This window comes from Trichomycterus rosablanca, chromosome 8, assembly GCF_030014385.1.
Source record: "Trichomycterus rosablanca isolate fTriRos1 chromosome 8, fTriRos1.hap1, whole genome shotgun sequence".
Classification (NCBI taxonomy): Eukaryota; Metazoa; Chordata; class Actinopteri; order Siluriformes; family Trichomycteridae; genus Trichomycterus; species Trichomycterus rosablanca.
This window is the reverse complement of record NC_085995.1, coordinates 41761021-41781555: the sequence shown is the minus strand read 5'-3', so window position 1 is coordinate 41781555 and position 20535 is coordinate 41761021. Positions and strand designations below refer to the sequence as shown.

At 43.5% G+C, this 20535-nt stretch overlaps 1 protein-coding gene across 2 annotated transcripts in view; it reads left to right on the top strand.

Moving 5' to 3' along the window:
- The window catches only part of LOC134319632 (serine/threonine-protein phosphatase 2A 55 kDa regulatory subunit B beta isoform-like), a 47126-nt gene extending 30186 nt beyond the window's left edge, over positions 1-16940 (top strand). For both annotated transcript variants that reach the window (XM_063000925.1, XM_063000926.1), the window contains exons 2-9: positions 4474-4571; positions 6322-6487; positions 6841-6953; positions 9560-9737; positions 10320-10484; positions 13500-13669; positions 14334-14425; positions 16568-16940. In XM_063000925.1, coding sequence (XP_062856995.1) covers positions 4474-4571; positions 6322-6487; positions 6841-6953; positions 9560-9737; positions 10320-10484; positions 13500-13669; positions 14334-14425; positions 16568-16847 — 1262 coding nt within the window. In that variant the 3' untranslated portion in view covers positions 16848-16940. The remainder of the gene's footprint in view (positions 1-4473; positions 4572-6321; positions 6488-6840; positions 6954-9559; positions 9738-10319; positions 10485-13499; positions 13670-14333; positions 14426-16567) is intronic.
- Positions 16941-20535: the final 3595 nt, after the last annotated feature.

Here is a 20535-nt window from a genome sequence, read left to right as displayed (position 1 = left end):
GTTCCCGGTTGTGATGAGCTCATGATGACCTACATACATTCAGTTTCTGTCTCTCTCTCGTGTCTCTCTCGCTCTGAGCTCCTCTCGTCTCTTTGTGTTCTTGTGAGACGTGACAGCAGCTTAATTTCTACAAATTTAATTCATTTAATTCTAATTTTATTGTTCTAATGAGTTTATCTGTCCCGTCAGTCCAGTGACTGTTTACCGCCCCTCACCGTCACTCACCGTCCCTGCAGGTCCTCGTTTCCTCTGAGACCTCCCTGATTGAATCAGACGTTTCTAGTGTAGTTCAGAGGTAAGGAGACTCGGTCTGTTCCTGCAGTAAAATAAGTGGAGTGGTGCCTGTGATGGTGGTTTTATGAGCGTGTTTGGGGTGATGGAGTGTTCCGTCTCATTTCACTGATGCTCAGATCATCCATGTTTTAGATGTTTTATGGTCCCGTGGGTTCTACGATGAGACGGGTGACACCATAACCTACTTTAGTGCCGCTGAGTGATGAACGAGAGGACCAACCTGTTTTAGTCAGACAGTCTGCCATCATGTGACCTCATAACCTTTGACCTCGCAGCCTGAAGGATTTATGCACTGTGAGCCGCCGTGCGTTTCTAATCCGATATGAACAGCAGAAGAAACCAGGTCACTTCAGAACCTCAGACGTTCCTCAAGAAACGTTCCAAGACGTTTCTTATTAATCTAATGTTCTAACACAAGCAGAACACCAAGAACACTAGAACACCAGAAACACTAGAACACAAGGAAGACTAGAACATCAGGAACACTGGGTACGCTAGAACACCAGAAACACTGGGTACACTAGAACACCAGAAACACTGGGAACACTAGAACACCAGGAACATCAGAACACAAGGAACACTAGAACATCAGAACACTACAACATTAGAACACTAGAACACCAGAAGCACTAGAACATCAGGAAGACTTAGAACACTGGGAACACTAGAACACCAGGAAGACTAGAGATCTTATGACGGCTCATTAGCTCATGTTGCTCTTGGTGCTTCGGTTAGTTGGTCGGTCGGTCCCACCAGAACATTGGGGTTTGTTTGCTTGCAAAGTTAAACAGGTTCATTATAAAAGGTTGTAAATAAATCATCGTCCGTTGTGGTGCAGTTAAACTTTTCCTCCTCTGAATCACACGTTAGCTGGAGCTCGTCACTGGTTTCATGTTCTGGTCTCTTACTGGTTTGAGCTGCTCATTAGTGGCTTATGTTGAAAACCTAACAAATCACCTGTTTTTTTGTTTGTTTGTTTGTTTGTTTGTTTGTTTTTTCATTTTACCCAGTTTTTAATGGAGTAAATTAGAATGTAAAGTCCATCGTGAGTGAAAAATCTGATCAAGCGTTTAGTCCCTGTGTATGTGAAGGACCATGAAGGTTCCAGTCTGTGAGAACATGAGAATCTGTACTGGTTCCGGTTCTGCTCTGGTTCTGGTTCCCACCCCGTGTTGCGTGATGTTGGTTTGAATCAGAATGTGATCTGATCTCTCAGCCCGTGTGTCTCTGACCTGGACTGAAGATTCTAAACGTCAGGATCGAGTGGATCAGATGATCCTGCTCGTCTGTGTATCCTGGATTACGTTACGCTGCCCGTTGTGCCTCTTTATTTCCCCAGATATTCAGCCGTGTGGCCAGGAAACAGCAGGACCCCCCGCGGTAATCCTCTCAATCCTACTGCCCCCCCCCCCCATTTACACTCCAGTAAACCTCAAACCTGTCTGAGCGAGGCTGCTTACCAAACTGAATCCAGCAGAAATGCGTTTTAAGAGGATCAGGGTTCATGTTTGTGTTCTGGAGTCGTGTTCCACACTTTCAGTTCTGTGGGGGAGAAACGGTCGTAAATATAAAGACGCGCCCCCCCCCCCCCCCCCCCTCGTTTTAGTACAGGTTCATGCACCAACAGTAACCTGGAATTGTGGGAAGACAAAAACCCCTCTAGGCTCCCGTTTTCCTGAATGTTGTTCTGTGCATTGTGTTCTGCAGTGCATTATGGGCCCCGGGTGACACAATGCAGCGTTACACACTTCACACCATGATGGAAGTGGTTTCCATGACAACCGCTTCCTCTCATCCCCCATTCGGTGAGCTTTAACTCCACGGTGGGGGGTGCAGGAGGGGAACGCTCGCGCTCTCTACACGTTTCCCTGTAAGAGTGAAATACGGCGGCGGCGGCATTCAGGCAGAGCAGAACGATTCTGTTAGTAATAACGACCTGCAGGAAGATTTTATTAACGAGAGAGCGCTCTCCTCCAGCACACACAGAATAAACCACTGAACCCGAGACCCTGGATCTGTGTTACACCAACACTACATTCTCATCATGCTGCAAATCAATAACAAAATGTGCTGCATCCTAAATCACATACCAGCATCATTCTGAGCCAATCAGATTATCTGAACTGATCAGAGAAAATAAATCATGAATAAACTGTTTAAATAAAATAAAATTTCACAAACTCCTCGATTTAAATATAATTTAAACATTTTCTCTCACAGAAAAAATAAAAGTAACTTCACTGTTTATAAAGAACGAAAACCAAAATAAATCTGATCAACTCACCTAGAATCAGATCACTGAAGCTCATAAAAACATGATTTTATTATTTTATAGAACATTTATTTTATTTATTTATTTATTTATTTCCGTGTATAAACACACTGGCCACTTTATTAGGAACACCTGGACCTCAGTCGTGCAGCAGATTTACAGAATCACACAGACGCTGATCTGCTGCTTCACATCAAACATCCGAGAGAAAAAAATCTGATTTTAAATCTGATGTAAATGACGTAAATCTTGGCTACTGGTATCAGACGAGCTGATCACTTCTGTTCTCCTGAGATTTTTGCCCAGAACATTCTGTGTAAAAAGCAAAAACATCAAATTATGATTTATTATTTACTGTGTGGTGTAAATGTAGTAAATTCTTCAGGATGTGAAACGATTTTACTCACAGCTGATTCCTCTCCTCCGCTGGTCGAGGAGTGCCTCAGACTATCACACGCTCCCTCCACTTACAGCATTTAGCACTTTTATACGATACAACTTACAATTGTGACAAAATATGATACAAGCAATTGAGGGTTGAGGTCCTTGCTCAGGGGCCCAACAGTGGTGACGATGGGGCTTAAAATGTGACCTTTCATCACTTGCATACCTGTCAAGTTTTGGATTTAAAAATAAGGGAAATTTTCCGATGCGCGCTTCGAGCCGTCCCACCAGCCCAACCGAGGTTCAGTATCCCTTACATTTTAAGACAGGTTTACAAGAAATCTAAAATAACCACCTGTGAACCACTTACAAACTACAATTAGATGATCAGAATCTGATAGGCCTACCTTTGTTGACACTGAAATGCTGTGGACATTCCTACATATGTAATTCTTATAATACAGCCTAAATAAAAACACAAAAGGGAATTGAAGCACATTTATTTATTTTACATATTTTCAGCATATATACACATTGCTTGTCTTAAAGTGAAACACATTTTATTTTCTTCTCTTCTTTAGAAAGGTAAATTCGATGTCCCATTTCTCTAGATATTTACATGCAGTCTTTACTTTTTTGGCAGGAATGCCCTCTCTCTCCTTGCATCCATCCATCTCTCCCTGTTCCAGGTTTGTTCCCGCTGTCCGCACTAACCTCGCGAGAACTGCCACTTGCAGCAGCCTGGGTGGCAGTTCTCGCGAGGTTAGTGACATTTCAGTTTGGAGAGGCACAGGAATGTTTTTTAAAATTATAATATAGTACGGGAAATTTACGGGAAAATACTAATACGGGAGGACGGCGGGAAAGAGGGGTAAAATACGGTAGTTTCCCGGCCAAAACGGGAGACTTGACAGGTATGCACTTGTTCAGTACTTTAAGCACTGAGCTACCACCCCCAACTACACCACTTTCTTTATTCAGGGCCTTCAGCCACTTCTCTTCACCTGTCAGTGGTGGATTCTCAGAGGGAGGAAACGGAGAGTCACATTGTGCTCTCTTTAAATCATCCACCATCCATGCAGGTCACATTTTCACAGCAATGATGAGGAGCCCCGTCGACCTTCCATTCCTCAGGCATGGATAATCGTGCCTTTAGATGGCTGGTCAGGTCGATGAGGAGCGGATTACACCGCCATGCTGCCTGAGTGCGCTGATGATGCTAACTCGAGACATCATGACTGACAACAAACCAGTCTGTTATAACAGTGGACTTGTGCATTACCTAATCACCTGTTTATAGATTAATCATTAATAGTCGTGATCTCCTGCTGCGTGGGATGAACTGCTGGGTGAATTTAGCAGAGGATCAGAAGTATTTGGACACACTTTGTGTTGTAGATAAATCATTCCTAATGATGTCAGCAGCGTCGCAGTTCTTCTCTCAGATGTTTTATTGTTGAGGGTCTGCAGGTGGGTGATAGTCTCCGTTCTAACGTTCCTCTCTCTGTTCTGATGTGATGCAGCTGATATCATCTCTACAGTCGAGTTCAACTCATCAGGGGAGCTGCTGGCCACCGGAGACAAGGGAGGACGAGTGGTGGTGTTCCAGCGGGAGCAGGAGGTAAACGCAGGAGGAACAGAACAACATCACCCGAAATTATCCATAAATAATACTGATCTGTATTCAGCACCCCCCACACACACACACACACCCACACCATCCTAAATTAATATCACTCAGTATTACGATTTACGATTATCTCGGTATGTAGAGCAAATCAAACGTGTCGTCAACACAAAAAACGGCCGGTAGATTTTAAAGCTCCGACTGTAAATAAATCTAAACTTTTATTTAAGGAGCGTTTTTATTTACGCCGTGTTTTAAACTTTAATTCCTCTGCTAAACTAAACCTTCAGAATTCATTCATCTTCAGCAACTGCTTCATCCAGGTCCAGACTGTGATGAGTTCAAAACCCCAAGAAACACTCGGGACAAGCTGAAGATGCTCCTGAACCTCCAACCTTGTACACACATCTTCACTTTTATACTGAAATTAATTATCTAAGTAAATATAGTCAATTCCTCACAAACATTCAGTCACTGTTTTACCACCGCTGGATCCTGGTCAGGGTTGTGGTGGGTCCAATTTATTGGAAAGGCAGAAAACACACAGTTCTCCAGCTATCCTGACTGCAGGTCTTGTACTGTGGGATGAAACCGGAGCTCCCAGAGGAAAACCCACACAGACACGGGGAGAACATAAAAACTTACATAAAGGACTCTGACTGCTTCACCTGGGAATCAAACAGGACCAGGACCTTGTTGTTGTGAGGTGACAGTGCTACCCACCGAGCCTCTGTGCTCATCACAAACAGAACATGCCAAACTGACAGCAGAACCTCAAACTTCATCCTGCAGCAGAAATGTTTTTATACAGGAAACATAAATCATCATTTTACTCAAGTAATAATTTACACAATATACTCAGTCAGAAGTTCACCAGAGAAATTCATGATCAGTGAGGTGACGTCTTGGTGACGTGGGTTCCACCGGTGCTTCAGGTCACTGTCTGTTCCGAGGGTTTTATCTGGGAGTTCTTAATTGTTTCCTCCTCAATCTTCCTCCAGTTTCCTCCAACACATGTGCAGTGCCAACCACTTCTTTTCACCTGCACCTGGCTGGTTCATGGGAAATTTAAGCTCATTAACATTTGACATTTTCAGCATTTAGCAGACGCCTTTATCCAAAGCGACTTACGGTACTGTGAGTCCTGTGGGCCAGTGATAGCTCAGTGGTTAAGGTACTGAACTAGTAAACAGAAGGTTGCCGGTTCAAGCCCCGCCACCACCAAGTTGCCACTGTTGGGTCCCTGAGCAAGTCCCTTAACCCTCAATTGCTCATCGTGTTCCGCTCATTGTGTAAGTCGCTTTGGATAAAAGCATCTGCTAAATGCTGAAAATGTAAAATGTAATGTGACAGTATACAGTCTAAGCAATTGAGGGTTAAGGGCCTGGTAGTGGTGGGGCTTGAACCAGTGACCTTCTAATTACTAGTCCAGTACCTTAACCACTAGGCTACAGCTGCCCATTAAGAGATGTTTAATTTAATTACTGATAATTAAATCGTAAGCTCAGGTGTTAGTGAAATATTGAGATTTTAAGACCTTGATGAACACGTTTGTTCATCACTACACGTCTCAGGCTGATGGTCCATCACTGATCCTGAGTTCTGACGTGAATCTATGATTTTATTATGATTCTTCATCACATCGTACATGTTCCTGACTGTCGGCGGTGAGTTAATCCACACACAGCGTATTTATCTGCTCCCTCAGTAACGGTTTTATTTCCTCTTCCTGTCTGTGCTGTAGAGTAAAACTCAGCCTCAGCGGCGGGGTGAGTACAACGTTTACAGCACCTTCCAGAGCCACGAGCCCGAGTTCGACTACCTGAAGAGTCTGGAGATCGAGGAGAAGATCAATAAGATCCGATGGCTTCCTCAGCAGAACGCTGCGTACTTTCTGCTCTCCACCAACGGTGAGTTCAGCGATCTAACCAGGTCAGAATGAAGCTAATACTAGTTAATACTGGTTAATACTAGTTAATACTGGTTAAAACTAAGCTAAAACAGAACACATGGTTCTATCTACTGTGGTGGAACAGTGGCCGCAAAACCTCAAGGGACTATTCCTATAAAACACATTCAGTCAGAGATTATTACTCTGAGTTTAGGTTTTAATTACTAATCTTAATAATTAATTAACACCAGCATCTAAATATATATAAATACATGTAAACAGTGCTGTGATTTTGTACTATTGAACACCACTAATAATAATAATAATAATAATAATAATAATAATAATAGTGTGTGTGTGTGTGTGTTCCAGATAAAACAGTGAAGCTGTGGAAGATCAGTGAGAGAGATAAAAGACCTGAAGGTTATAATCTGAAGGACGAGGATGGACGGATCCGGGATCCTGCCACCATCACGTCACTGCGGGTCAGAACAGCACACACACACACTAGTGCTAACATCACCACAGTAAAGGTTGTGGTAACCCTAACCCTCAAACACAGATGAAAAACAAAGTCCTTACAATCTACCAGTCTGGAAAGGGTTACAGGCCTCTGGGACTCCAGTGAACCACAGTGAGAGCCATTATCCATGAATACAGCAGCTGGTTGACCAAAGTGTTACCAAGAACCCAAGAACGATTTATGGAGAAGGTCACAAACAAACCCAGAGGAACATCTAAACCTGCAGGCTTCACTCACCTCAGTTAACCAGATCTGGTACAGCGGGTACAAAGCTGGTACAGCGGGTGCAGATCTGGTACAGTGGGTACAGAGCTGGTACAATGGGTGCAGACCTGGTACAGTGGGTACAGCTCTGGTACAGCGGGTACAGAGCTGGTACAGTGGGTACAGAGCTGGTACAGCGGGTACAGAGCTGGTACAGTGGGTGCAGATCTGGTACAGTGGGTACAGCTCTGGTACAGTGGGTACAGAGCTGGTACAGTGGGTACAGAGCTGGTACAGTGGGTACAGATCTGGTACAGTGGGTACAGAGCTGGTACAGTGGGTGCAGATCTGGTACAGTGGGTGCAGATCTGGTACAGTGGGTGCAGAGCTGGTACAGTGGGTACAGATCTGGTACAGTGGGTACAGATCTGGTACAGTGGGTGCAGATCTGGTACAGTGGGTACAGATCTGGTACAGTGGGTACAGATCTGGTACAGTGGGTGCAGAGCTGGTACAGTGGGTACAGAGCTGGTACAGTGGGTACAGATCTGGTACAGTGGGTGCAGATCTGGTACAGTGGGTACAGCTCTGGTACAGTGGGTACAGAGCCAGGACAGCGGGTACAGCTCTGGTATAGCGGGTACAGCTCTGGTACAGCGGGTACAGCTCTGGTACAGTGGGTACAGAGCCAGGACAGCAGGTACAGCTCTGGTACAGCGGGTACAGAGCCAGGACAGCGGGTACAGCTCTGGTACAGCGGGTACAGCTCTGGTACAGCGGGTACAGCTCTGGTACAGCGGGTACAGCTCTGGTACAGCGGGTGCAGAGCTGGTACAGTGGGTGCCACTCAGCTATAGATCAGTAGATCAGTGTCTGTGAGGAGAAGGTTCTCCTGCATTTGGTTCTGTGTGAGCATAGTGAGAGATGGGTCAGGGTTAGTGAAGGGTTAAGGTTAGTAAGTGGTTTTGGTTAGTGAAGGGTTAAGGTTAGTAAACGGTTAGGGATAGGGTAAGTGCAGGTTTCTTCTTTATATCAGTGTCAGAGGTTCCATCAGTCTTGAGCTGCTGTGTTTGTACCTGAATGAATGAGACGCTCGGACGATTGTTCACGTCTCAGGCAGTGTGTTAGCATTAATGCTAACAGTTATGAAGGACTGAAGCTCCACGCTGTGAGGAGAAGCTGTGAGTTTAGGAGGAGGAACTACAGGAACGATGACCTGCTGCTAAAAAAACTGGGCGTTTTGGACCCAGACGTGTTCGACATCTGCATGGTGTAAATAAACCTGCGGGAGGGGCTTTAGTGCATCACACAATAGACGTGGCACAGTGGCAGGTTGGCACAGCGGGTGGCGCTGCAGGGTGGCGCTGCAGGCTGGCGCAGCTCCAGTGCATGGTCAGATTTACAAACGTCAAAGCTGAATTAGTGTCGTGGAGCTGAAAGTAAAAGAATTAAACTTTAAATCCTGATCAGTAAATCTCTTTACTCCAGTGTTTTACTTTATAAATGTGCAGTTTTGTCTGATTTTAACCGTCAGCTCTCAGTGTTGTTTAACAAATATATTAAATTATTTTAATAATAATAATGTTTGATTTAAAGTGCCTTTCACAATCTCAATGTGGTTTTACAAAAGAAGGGGAGGAAAAAACACCCAAACATACAGAAGGACAGAAATACTGACTGAAAAGGAAACGTCTTTCAGAGAGACTTAAAAGAGGACAAATCCTTTTCTCTTCATTATTCACATAAATTCAGTTTCTGATTTACTTATTAATCAGGACGTAAGATTAAAAGTGGTGAAGGTTTGTTCTCATGTGGTTATATAAAATGTAAAATTGTTCCTGTTGATTGTTTTAATCATTTTTATCTGGAATGTGATGATGTGCTGTTGTTAGGACTGTGTGATGTGATATACAGACTTTATTTTCATGTTTTATACAGTAAATAAGTATTTTGATTGTATAAACCAGCTGTTTTCTTCACTGGTTTCTAGTCGTGGTTATTTTGTACTTCACAGCTCAGCTGTACATCACCAAACAAGGCTAAAGTTTTACAGTTTAGTTGATGTGACGCACTGATTTGAACCAATCAGATCAGAGCTTTATAAATGACTTTTGGTTCACCATCATCAGACCTAAACAATAAAATATAGATCAATAAACAGACAGAGGCGCCCAAAAAAACAAGAAAACTCAATTACAAGCTGAACCAGCATCACTATTTCTTACCAAAATCAGCCCTTATTTTGCCCTCATATTTATTAACTATGATTTATTTCTTTATTTATAAATGAATAAATGTGTATAATCATGACACGTAACTCTGCTTATCGGTTCTAAATCTCAGTGTTTTACTCTGTGGGTTCAGGTACCAGTCCTCTGTCCCACTGATCTCATGGTGGAGGCCACGCCCAGACGAGTGTTCGCCAACGGTCACACGTACCACATCAACTCCATCTCAGTGAACAGCGATTATGAGACGTACATGTCCACCGACGACCTGAGGATCAACCTGTGGAACCTGGAGATCACCAACCGGAGCTTCAGTATCCTTCTCCAGCTTCCACACCGCCTACTGTCCAAAACACTATCAACTTATTCTACTGGGTCTGGATCTACTTATTACAGTCTATTTATATTAGATCTCTGTCACCTCCCAGCAAGAAGATCCAGGGTTCAGTTCCCAGGTGGAGTGATTCAAGTCCTTTCTGTGTGGAGTTTGGCATGTTCTCCCTGTGTCCTTGTGGGTTTCCTCCCACAGTACTAACATGTGTAAGTGAGGTGAAATGGAGACACAAAATTGGTCATGATGGTGTTTGATATTGATGTTGGACGCACTTTGGCTGATTCCCAGGTGGAGCTGTCCGGGTCCTTTCTGTGGAGAGTTTGCATGTTCTTCCCGTGGGTTTTTTCCCACAGTACAAAAAAGGTGCAGTCAGGTTAACTGGAGCTACTCAATTGCCCCGAGTGTGTGTGTGTGTGTGTGTGTGTTTGCCCTCTGTTGGACTGGTGACCTGTCCAGGGTGTTTCTTCCCTTTTGCCTAGAAAACTGTACCCACTGTGACCCTGACCAGGATAAAACCAAGGGGTAAAACTATGAGTGAATGAATTTCCTGAGCGTTCTTCAGACATTGTGGACATTAAACCCACCAACATGGAGGAGCTGACGGAGGTGATCACAGCGGCCGAGTTCCATCCTCATCAGTGTAACACCTTCGTCTACAGCAGCAGTAAAGGTTCCATCCGCCTGTGTGACATGAGAGCCGCCGCCCTCTGCGACACCCATTCCAAGTGTGAGTGGGGGGGGGGGGGGGGGGGTTGCTGCAGTTGTTCCGTTCATTAACAAACATTGAAATGGCGCAGCAACATCTCAAACTCATATTGATTCTTAGCTCTGCTACCAGGAGGCTGGGCGGCTACGTGAACAACGTTTGGCTGCTGTTCATACAGGTAGGGAGCCAGATGGGCCTCATAACTGATGCAACTACGACCTCTGCTGGCTGATTGATGGTGCTGCACAGAGTCGAGGAATAATGCTGATCAGGGTGTGTCTCTCCGTACACAAAGCTGATTCGCATATGAACTCGCCTGGACCCCCCACAGAGCAGGTATTATTTAGGTGGTGGATGATTCTCAGCACTGCAGTGACACTGACATGGTGGTGGTGTGTTAGTGTGTGTTGTGCTGGTATGAGTGGATCAGACACAGCAGCGCTGCTGGAGTTTTTAAACACCTTACTGTCACTGCTGGACTGAGAATAGTCCACCAACCAAAAATATCCAGCCAACAGTGCCCCGTGGGCAGCGTCCTGTGACCACTGATGAAGGTCTAGAAGATGAGCGACTCAAACAGCAGCAATAGATGAGCGATCGTCTCTGACTTTACATCTACAAGGTGGAGCGACTAGGTAGGAGTGTCTAATAGAGTGGACAGTGAGTGGACACAGTGTTTAAAAACTCCAGCAGCGCTGCTGTGTCTGATCCACTCATACCAGCACAACACACATTAACACACCACCACCATGTCAGTGTCACTGCAGTGCTGAGAATAATCCACCACCTAAATAATACCTGCTCTGTGGGGGTCCTGTGGGGGTCCTGACCATTGAAGAACAGCATGAAAGGGGGTAACAAAGTAACAAATGTAGAGAAACAGATGGACTACAGTCAGTAATTGTAGAACTACAAAGTGCTTCTATATGGTAAGTGGAGCTGATAAAATGGACAGTGAGTGTAGAAACAAGGAGGTGGTTTTAATGTTATGGCTGATCGGTGTAAATTGGGAGGAAAATTGGGGGGGATGCAAAAAAACCATCTCTTACGCGTGTATGTACATTTAAATTTTCAGCATTTAGGAGACGCCCTTATCCAAAGCCACTTACATTACACAGTGTTCAGTCTGAGCAATTGAGGGTTAAGGGCCTTGCTCAAGGGCCCAACAGAAGCAACCTGGCAGTGGTGGGGCTTGAACCAGCGATCTTCTGATTACTAGTCCAGTACCTTAACCACTAGGCTACGACTTGCCCATGTAAACCTTTGACCTTCACTGTAGGTGTAAATAAGTGTGTAATCACCTGCGTGTCTGGGGCGGAGCTCACTCTGCACCCTGTGGTTTTGGGATTTGGCCTCTTGACCAGGATCAGTAGGAACTACAGATAAATAAATGAAGAATTTCACTGAAGGTTCTGGATCAGAAACCTAAACCCTCCTGATGGCACTGACTGTTCTTGTTTAGTTATCACCAGCGTCTCCCTCGGTTTAATTTCACTCAGGACCATCGATGGGATCATAAATTCCTCTGAAGGACCTTCAGCACCTTACAGGATGTTTCTAACCTTTCAGACTTAGACATTATAAATGCAGGAGCAGCAGAGACTCGGATCTTTCCTCAGGAGACTGAACCGTGTGTCAGGCGTGACAGGGATTAACCCTCCTCCCTCTTCAACAGGGGACGGGGGGGGGGGGGGGTGAAGCTTATGCTAATATTTAGCATCGCTCTGCTCCAGACTCAGACTCCCCCACCTCCAGGTTCATATTTCAGTCCATAAACGTGCATCGATAACTGAACCCTGATGAATCTCCTGAACCTCCTTCAGACGTCTCGTCTCCTCCAGACGGCATGAATCGGGATCATGACTGCGTGTGCTGATGTTTAAGCAGCGGCGTGTGAATAATGGATGAGCTGAGACGCTGCGTGTGGAGGAACTGCTGGTGGAATGTTCAGATCTTTGTGGACGTGCTCGTCGGTGCACACACCCGCGTGGACAGTTCATTTACATTGTGCTGGTGTTGTAATGGGGAGTGAGAGAATTTACCCCCTCATACCCCCTACACCCCCCGCATTACACACACAGCAGTTATTTTTCACCTGGTGTTGATTTACAGCTCAGTGTCACGGTCACTCACGTCCCCCGTGTACGGGCGTGTACTGAAGTCTGGGGGCAGGTAATGGGCACTAAAACACCAATCAGGAACTAATCAGGAGCTATAAATGATAAACGAAAGTAATTGGACAACAGACCATGAGGTGTGTTACAGTCCAGCATATTAGAGAGACGAGAGGAAACCAAACACGCCAAACAAAACAATGTGGACACCAGCAGACTCACCCACTCTATTATCTACACCACGGTGTGGGATTAATTTAGTGGATTAAAGTAAATTAGTGTGATGATTGAGGTGGGCAAGTCTAGACCAGAATTTAATAATGATCCCAGTCCAGCTCTGCAATACAGTTTTATAATAGCAGTGTGTGTGTGTGTGTGTGTTACTGCTTGTTGGTTTACACACTAAGTAATAATAAATAATAATTAATCTCAAGATATATGTATGAATATTTACATTTTCAGTATTTAACAGACACTTTTATTCAAAAGACTTGCAGTATACAGTCTAAGCAATTAAGGGGCCTTGTTTAAGGGCCCAACAGTGATAACCTGGCGGTGGTTGCGTTTGACCCAGCAACCTTCTGATTACCAGTGCAGTATGTGCAGTATCTTAACCGCAAAACTAAGAATAAATGTTATGAAAAATGAATTTGCACCATTTTTCTCCTCTGTACTGAACCACAAGCAGCACGACCTGCCGGTAGATGGATTTGTGATATGACAGGTGATGTTTAATCTGACTCATTAAGCTCTTACACGACTGGCCCTAATGGTGGTTTGAACCCTTGACTCCGAGTGTTGATGGATGAACCTGGTTCAGAATAAATAATCCATGTTTGGAGCTTCATCAGCTTGTGCTTTGTGAGACCTGAAGATGTTATCGTGTCTCTCATCACTTTCTTCCTCTTTTTTCTCCTCACAGTCTTTGAGGAGCCAGAAGACCCGAGTAATCGCTCCTTCTTCTCAGAAATCATCTCTTCCATCTCAGACGTTAAGTTCAGCCACAGCGGCCGCTACCTGATGACGCGGGATTACCTGACGGTAAAAGTGTGGGACCTGAACATGGAGAGCAAACCTCTGGAGACCTATCAGGTAAAGAACTGAGATCCTGTCATCCTCACCTGCTTAAAAACACTTACTGATCATTCTGTAGAAATATTTACTGTAGTGAAACAAATTCCACATGTTTCAAAATGAAATTCGTTCTGGCGCTTAGGTGGCGCAGTGGTAAAACACGCTAACCCACCAGTGCTGAGATCTCAAGTTAAAATCTCAGCTCTGCTATCAACCAGCCAGGCACCCACACAGACACACGGTGGGGGCGGGACAATGGCTGAATAGAGATCCTCATAACTGCTGCAGTTACGCCCTCTGCTGGCTGATTGAGATACACAAACACAGGGGAAAATGGAGATCAGTGCGTGACTATCCATGCGCGATACGGATCTCTGTATAAAAAGAGGGGGCGTGTGTTAGTCACAACCTTCTTAAGTCAGGAGTGGAGGTCTGCAGCAGTAGAGGGGAAATACCATCGGGAAACTGGATACGACTAAATTGGGAGGAAAATAAATAATCAGATTAAACTTTGTTATGATGAATCCAAGTGTTGATGGATTTAGGACGTCATGAACAACTTCACGGCTGAATAGGTTTAAAGAATGCTTACTAACGGATCAGTGAGGCTCCACAGACTCTGTAAAAAAGATAAACTTCTTGGCGTCTTTTATAAATTTGGCTGTTTTTATTTCTCGTTCAGGTTCATGATTATTTACGGAGTAAACTCTGCTCACTGTATGAGAACGACTGCATCTTCGATAAGTTTGAGTGCGTCTGGAATGGATCAGACAGGTAAGAGCCACTCAGAAATCTGTAAACCTTAACCTAAACTTTAACTTCATTAATCAGTAATAATCTCACCGTTAAATTCCTGTAGGTGGATTGGCAGCACCCACTGGCTCCTCGTTACAGTGGTGTTCAAAAAATAGCAGTGATTTAAAAAAAGTGAATAAAGCACAAAATCACTATAATACTTTACTTTAAATTACTGAACTAATATTTAATGGTATAACAATTGTTTCCGAGATCGGTGTTGCATGGAGTCGACCAACTTCTGGCACCTCTGAACAGGTATTCCAGTCCAGGATGATTAGACATTCCACAGTTCTTCTGCAATTTTGGGTTTTGCCTAAAAAAACACGTTTCAGATTTCAGCCCACAAGTTCTCTATGGGATTGAAGTCAGGGGATTGTGCTGGCCACTCTATTACCTCAATCTTGTTTGTCTGTAACCAAGATGTTTTGGGTCATTGTCATGTTGAAACACCCATTTTAAGGACATTTCTTCTTCAACATAGGACAACATGATCTCCTCAAGTATTCTGATATATTTAAACTGATCCATGATCCCTCGTATGTGATAAATAGGTGTAACACCACGGTATGAGAAACATCCCCATATTATCATTTTGTACCACCATGCTTTACTGTCTTCACAGTGTACTGTGGCTTGAATTCAGTGCTCCGGGGTCGTCTGACATACTGTCTACAGCCACTAGACCCAAAAAGAACAATTTTGCTTCCACCAGTCCACAAAATGTTGAGCCATTTCTCTTTGGACCAGTCAATGTGTTCCTTTGAAATTTGAACCCATTCAGTCTTTTTCTTAACAACGGGACTTTGCAGGAGTTCTTGCTGGTAAATTGGCTTCACTTAATCATCTTCTGTACTCACTGGTAACTTCAAATGTTCTTTGATCTTTCTGGAGGTGATCATTGGCTGAACCTTTGCCATTTTGGCTATTCTTCGATCCATTCGAACAGCAGTTCCACACTTCCTTCTGCGTCTTTCAGGTTTTGGTTTTCACTTCAAGACATTTTAGATCATTTTAGCTGAGCAGCCGATAATTTGCTGCACTTCTCTGTTTGTTTTTTCCTCTACAATCAACTTTTTAATCAAAGTACACTGTTCATCAGAACAATGTCTGGAACAACCCATTTTACCAAGTATTTCAGAAGGAAATGTGCTATAACCAACCTGTGCAACATTTGCCCCCCTCCTACATTAAATAAGGGCCAAAATTGACTCCCGTTCTTCTGCAGAATGAATGACTTCACCAATTGAATTCCTCACTGCTATTATTTTGAACAACCCCCTTTCAATCAATGCTTCGGTTACTCAGAATGAGTGGCATGCATGTCCTAATTGTTGGGTTTTCATTACTCTACTACACTTTCAAGTAAATTTTTTGCTATGTAGAAACAGTGATTTATCAGGTTAATGATGTTGGACTGCTATTTTTTTGAACAACACTGTATGTGTAAATTCATGTTTGAGTGGCAGGATGAGTGTTTGTCGCCCCCTGGTGGATCAACTGAGGTGTTGAACCGAGACCTTAAACATCCTGGCGTTCACTGTATAAATACACGTGCTGCCAAAAGTATGTGGACAGTCCCTCCAACTGTTGAGTTCAGGTGTGTCAGCCACACCCATTGCTGACAGGTGTAAAACATTGAAGGCAACCTTTAACTTTGCAGCAACAGATGGTTGTCTGGCCGATGTTCTACCATTTCTGCATTGAACCACTGGAGCTCTTTTAATGGGACAGATGGGTTAGGGTTAGGGTTTACTCCCCTAACCCAGGCCCAGATGCAGAGATGCTCCTGGAACCCTCAAATTCTCAGATATTGTTTATATCCTTGTCACAGTGTGAGAGTGGAGCTCCACAGAAGCTTCCTTGGACGTCATGGTTTGGTTTTTGTCCTGATACTATGGTGTAAATTAGGGTTATTTTAATCAGTGCTCGATATCTTCACAATTAAAGACCTTCATCACCTTCATGAAGCACTTAAACAGAAACTAACCTGCACGTTCTGATCTTCTAAACTTCAGATTAGCTTGGATGGTGACACTGATAGGGTTAGGGTTACTGATATTTGTTGGTTCTGAATCAGCCGGTGTTTTTAATCATGTAAATGTTCTTCATGATTCGCAGCATGATCATGACGGGTTCGTACAACAACTTCTTCCGAATGTTCGATCGCAATACAAAGCGAGACGTGACTCTGGAGGCGTCGCGAGAAAACAGCAAACCACGAGCCGTCCTGAAGCCACGTAAAGTCTGTGTGGGCGGCAAGCGGCGCAAAGACGAGATCAGCGTGGACAGTCTGGACTTCAGCAAGAAGATCCTGCACACGACGTGGCATCCTTCAGAGAACATCATCGCCGTGGCAGCCACCAACAACCTCTACATCTTCCAGGACAAGATCAACTAACCAGCACAGCATGGACACGCCCGCACCCTCGGCACAGACATGCAGGGGCCGGACGGACGGGGCCCGAACGCTGTACAGGGGCCCTGGATGGATGCGGGAGGGGGTGGTGGGAGGGGGTTTGGGTGCTGGAGATGTTTTAAAGGACGTTCTGAATATTAGATGGTGATGGATGCTAAGAGACCTGAACCAGGATGTAGGTGTGTAGCTCAAACGTCTCAGAATTAAAAGCATAACGACTCTCACTCACCTTTTATTTTTAACCCTTTAATTTATCCTCTTTTTTAAACATCCTGACGTTTGGGACGTGGAACAGGGCTGAAATAAGTGCACTGATGTTCTAGTATCAGAAGCTCAGCAGATCCGAGGTTCAGGAAGGTCGGGTCATGGTTCGTGTGTGCTGAAGCGTAGCGTGATGAGTTTCATATCGACTGTTCTGTCGATGCCAGAGCGCGTGAACTTGCAGGGCGCGGTTATAATGAGGCGAAGACCTTTCGGACTGAGAGGATTCGGTACCCTTCACCAAAGCCCTACAGCCACGACAGAGCTGCCAATAAAATGTGAAAGCGGGCTGGACGGTGGGCGTGGCGGCTCTGACTGTGAGCTTATAATCTCTGAACTTTGCTACCTGATTGGTTCTCTGAGACCATGTGGTCTGACGTCATTTCCATGTCGATGTTTTACTCGTCTTCTTCTTTTTGATGTTTCACTTGATAAGCTGTGGTGCCTTCTTTTGGTATGTGGAATTAAGCGGGACTGGGGGAGGGGAGGTGGTTATGGGGTTACTGGGATGCTGTTTTCAGGTGCTGTGACTTTTTGGTTTGTGAGACGTGACTGTTTTATGAAGGAACGTGGACAGAAAAGCTTTGTGTGGATTTTGGGACTCGTGGTGACGTCAGCTGGGTTTGATTTATAATCCTGGACCTGAAGCTGTAACTTCGCTTTTCATAACGAATCGTTCTGATTAAATAAGAGAGAAACAAACTGCAGGATCATTTTAGGTCTCATTTAAATAACTCACATGTTTTATTATCGTGCATTTTTATGATGATTATTTTTATCCTCCCTTTGTTCCATGACGTGGCAGCAAGAGACGAGCAGAAAATAATGTAGCCTAACAAAACATGAACGGTTTTATCAGGGAATTTTAAGTCCTTTATGATGTAAAATCACATCCAAACCATTTCAGCTCTAAACCTTTTATAGCTCAGAATGTATTTAAATGAAACTGAATGAAACGCGTCTTTATGCTTAATGGAATTTGTTGAAATAAAAAATGTGTCAGCTGAATGTTTCACTTTGTCCTGTTTTAATATTTAATATTTAATATTTACAGATGAAGAATTGAACCCATGAACTGCTGTTTAATGCAGTAGGTTTTAATTTAGTGACTCCAAATTTATTTTTCTTTACTGACCACTTTATTTTGATCCTGCACCTTTCACACCAAGGAAACCCAGACACTGGAAGAACATGCAAAACTCCTTGCAGACAGTGACCAGAAGCAAGGATTGAACCCAGTTCCTTGGGGCCCATGTTCCTTTCCTTTTTTAATGTGTTATGTGTTTGTAATAAGACTGAGGGCCCCCGGGCCCCCGGTGAGGAGAGAAGCTCTGCAGCTCAGTTTATTGATCCTGAAGGAAATTAAAGAGTTTGTTGAAGAACAATAATGCTCAATAATCTGATAAATTCATTTTAGAAATGTAGTTTTTGATGTTTTTTAATTATAATAAAATTTTCCTAACATTTAATGTTTTAAGTGGAAGTGTTTTTACTTCACTGGCTGATAAAGAACTGCAGAAATCTAAGTAAAATTATTTGCAGGTAAAGTGGATTAATTTTAATCTTTATTACAAGTAAAATATCTAAAAATGTTTTATTATAAAACCTAAAAATAAAACACTTTCAATATTAAAATGAGTGAAATAAATGAATGTTAATTTAATTAATAAATTGATGCTGAAACTTTTTGCACTGAAGCTTCATTTCAGCGTCATTGTACAGAAGATCAGTTCATTGGAGCCTCGATCATTATTCATTATTAGCTGTTTAATGAGATGAATTGGAATGTTTATGTAGATGTTTATTATGCTGCTGATACAGAACTGAACCCACCATCATTTACTGTACCTGTTATTATTAAACTCGGATCAAGCGCGCCACCATGTGGTGATTTTAGGGAATCACAACAACCCCAAAAACATGTAACGTTTCAAATCTGAACATAAAGTATTTATAATAATAATAATAATAATAATAACAATAATAATAATAGTAATTAAGATATCCTTCAAAATTTGTTTTAAAAATTATTTAAAGGAATTTAAGAACAATTGGTCAAATTTGATTAAAAAAAAAACTAAACCATAATGTTACAAATAGCAAATTATTGTTTTTATTTTTTAACTGTCTCAAACCTTTCACAGTCTGATAAATGATCAGGTAATTTATCATGAATCTGAGGAGTCTGAATCTTTTCTTCTTCTACCAGCACAGAAAAATCACATGAAATTTACATGAACAATCACAGAACATTTTCTTACCTGAAGGACGTGAAGTTCGAACCCTGATCCTTCACCTGATCAGTGCTAAAACTGAATAAAGAAAAGTCACAAGTGGAGGTCTGGCTGAAGGATTTCTTCTTTGTGTTTGGATTCAGGGAGCATTTGGAGTGACATGAAGAAAACACCAATAAATAAATCAGTAACTTTACTCACTCACACACGGACAACTTAAAGTACATTTTTAAATTGCATTAAACAGAGGTGAACCACCAGGGTCATTTACACCCTCAGAGAGATACTCAAAATATTAAACCATATACAGGGGTTGGACAAAATAACTGAAACACCTGTCATTTTAGTGTGGGAGGTTTCATGGCTAAATTGGACCAGTCTGGTGGCCAATCTTCATTAATTGCACATTGCACCAGTAAGAGCAGAGTGTGAAGGTTCAATTAGCAGGGTAAGAGCACAGTTTTGCTCAAAATATTGCAATGCACACAACATTATGGGTGACATACCAGAGTTCAAAAGAGGACAAATTGTTGGTGCACGTCTTGCTGGCGCATCTGTGACCAAGACAGCAAGTCTTTGTGATGTATCAAAAGCCACGGTATCCAGGGTAATGTCAGCATACCACCAAGAAGGACAAACCACATCCAACAGGATTAACTGTGGACGCAAGAGGAAGCTGTCTGAAAGGGATGTTCGGGTGCTAACCCGGATTGTATCCAAAAAACATAAAACCACGGCTGCCCAAATCACGGCAGAATTAAATGTGCACCTCGACTCTCCTGTTTCCACCAGAACTGTCCGTCGGGAGCTCCACAGGGTCGATATACACGGCCAGGCTGCTATAGCCAAACCTTTGGTCACTCGTGCCGATGCCAAACGTCGGTTTCAATGGTGCAAGGAGCGCAAATCTTGGGCTGTGGACAATGTGAAACATGTATTGTTCTCTGATGAGTCCACCTTTACTGTTTTCCCCACATCCGGGAGAGTTACGGTGTGGAGAAGCCCCAAAGAAGCGTACCACCCAGACTGTTGCATGCCCAGAGTGAAGCATGGGGGTGGATCAGTGATGGTTTGGGCTGCCATATCATGGCATTCCCTTGGCCCAATACTTGTGCTAGATGGGCGCGTCACTGCCAAGGACTACCGAACCATTCTGGAGGACCATGTGCATCCAA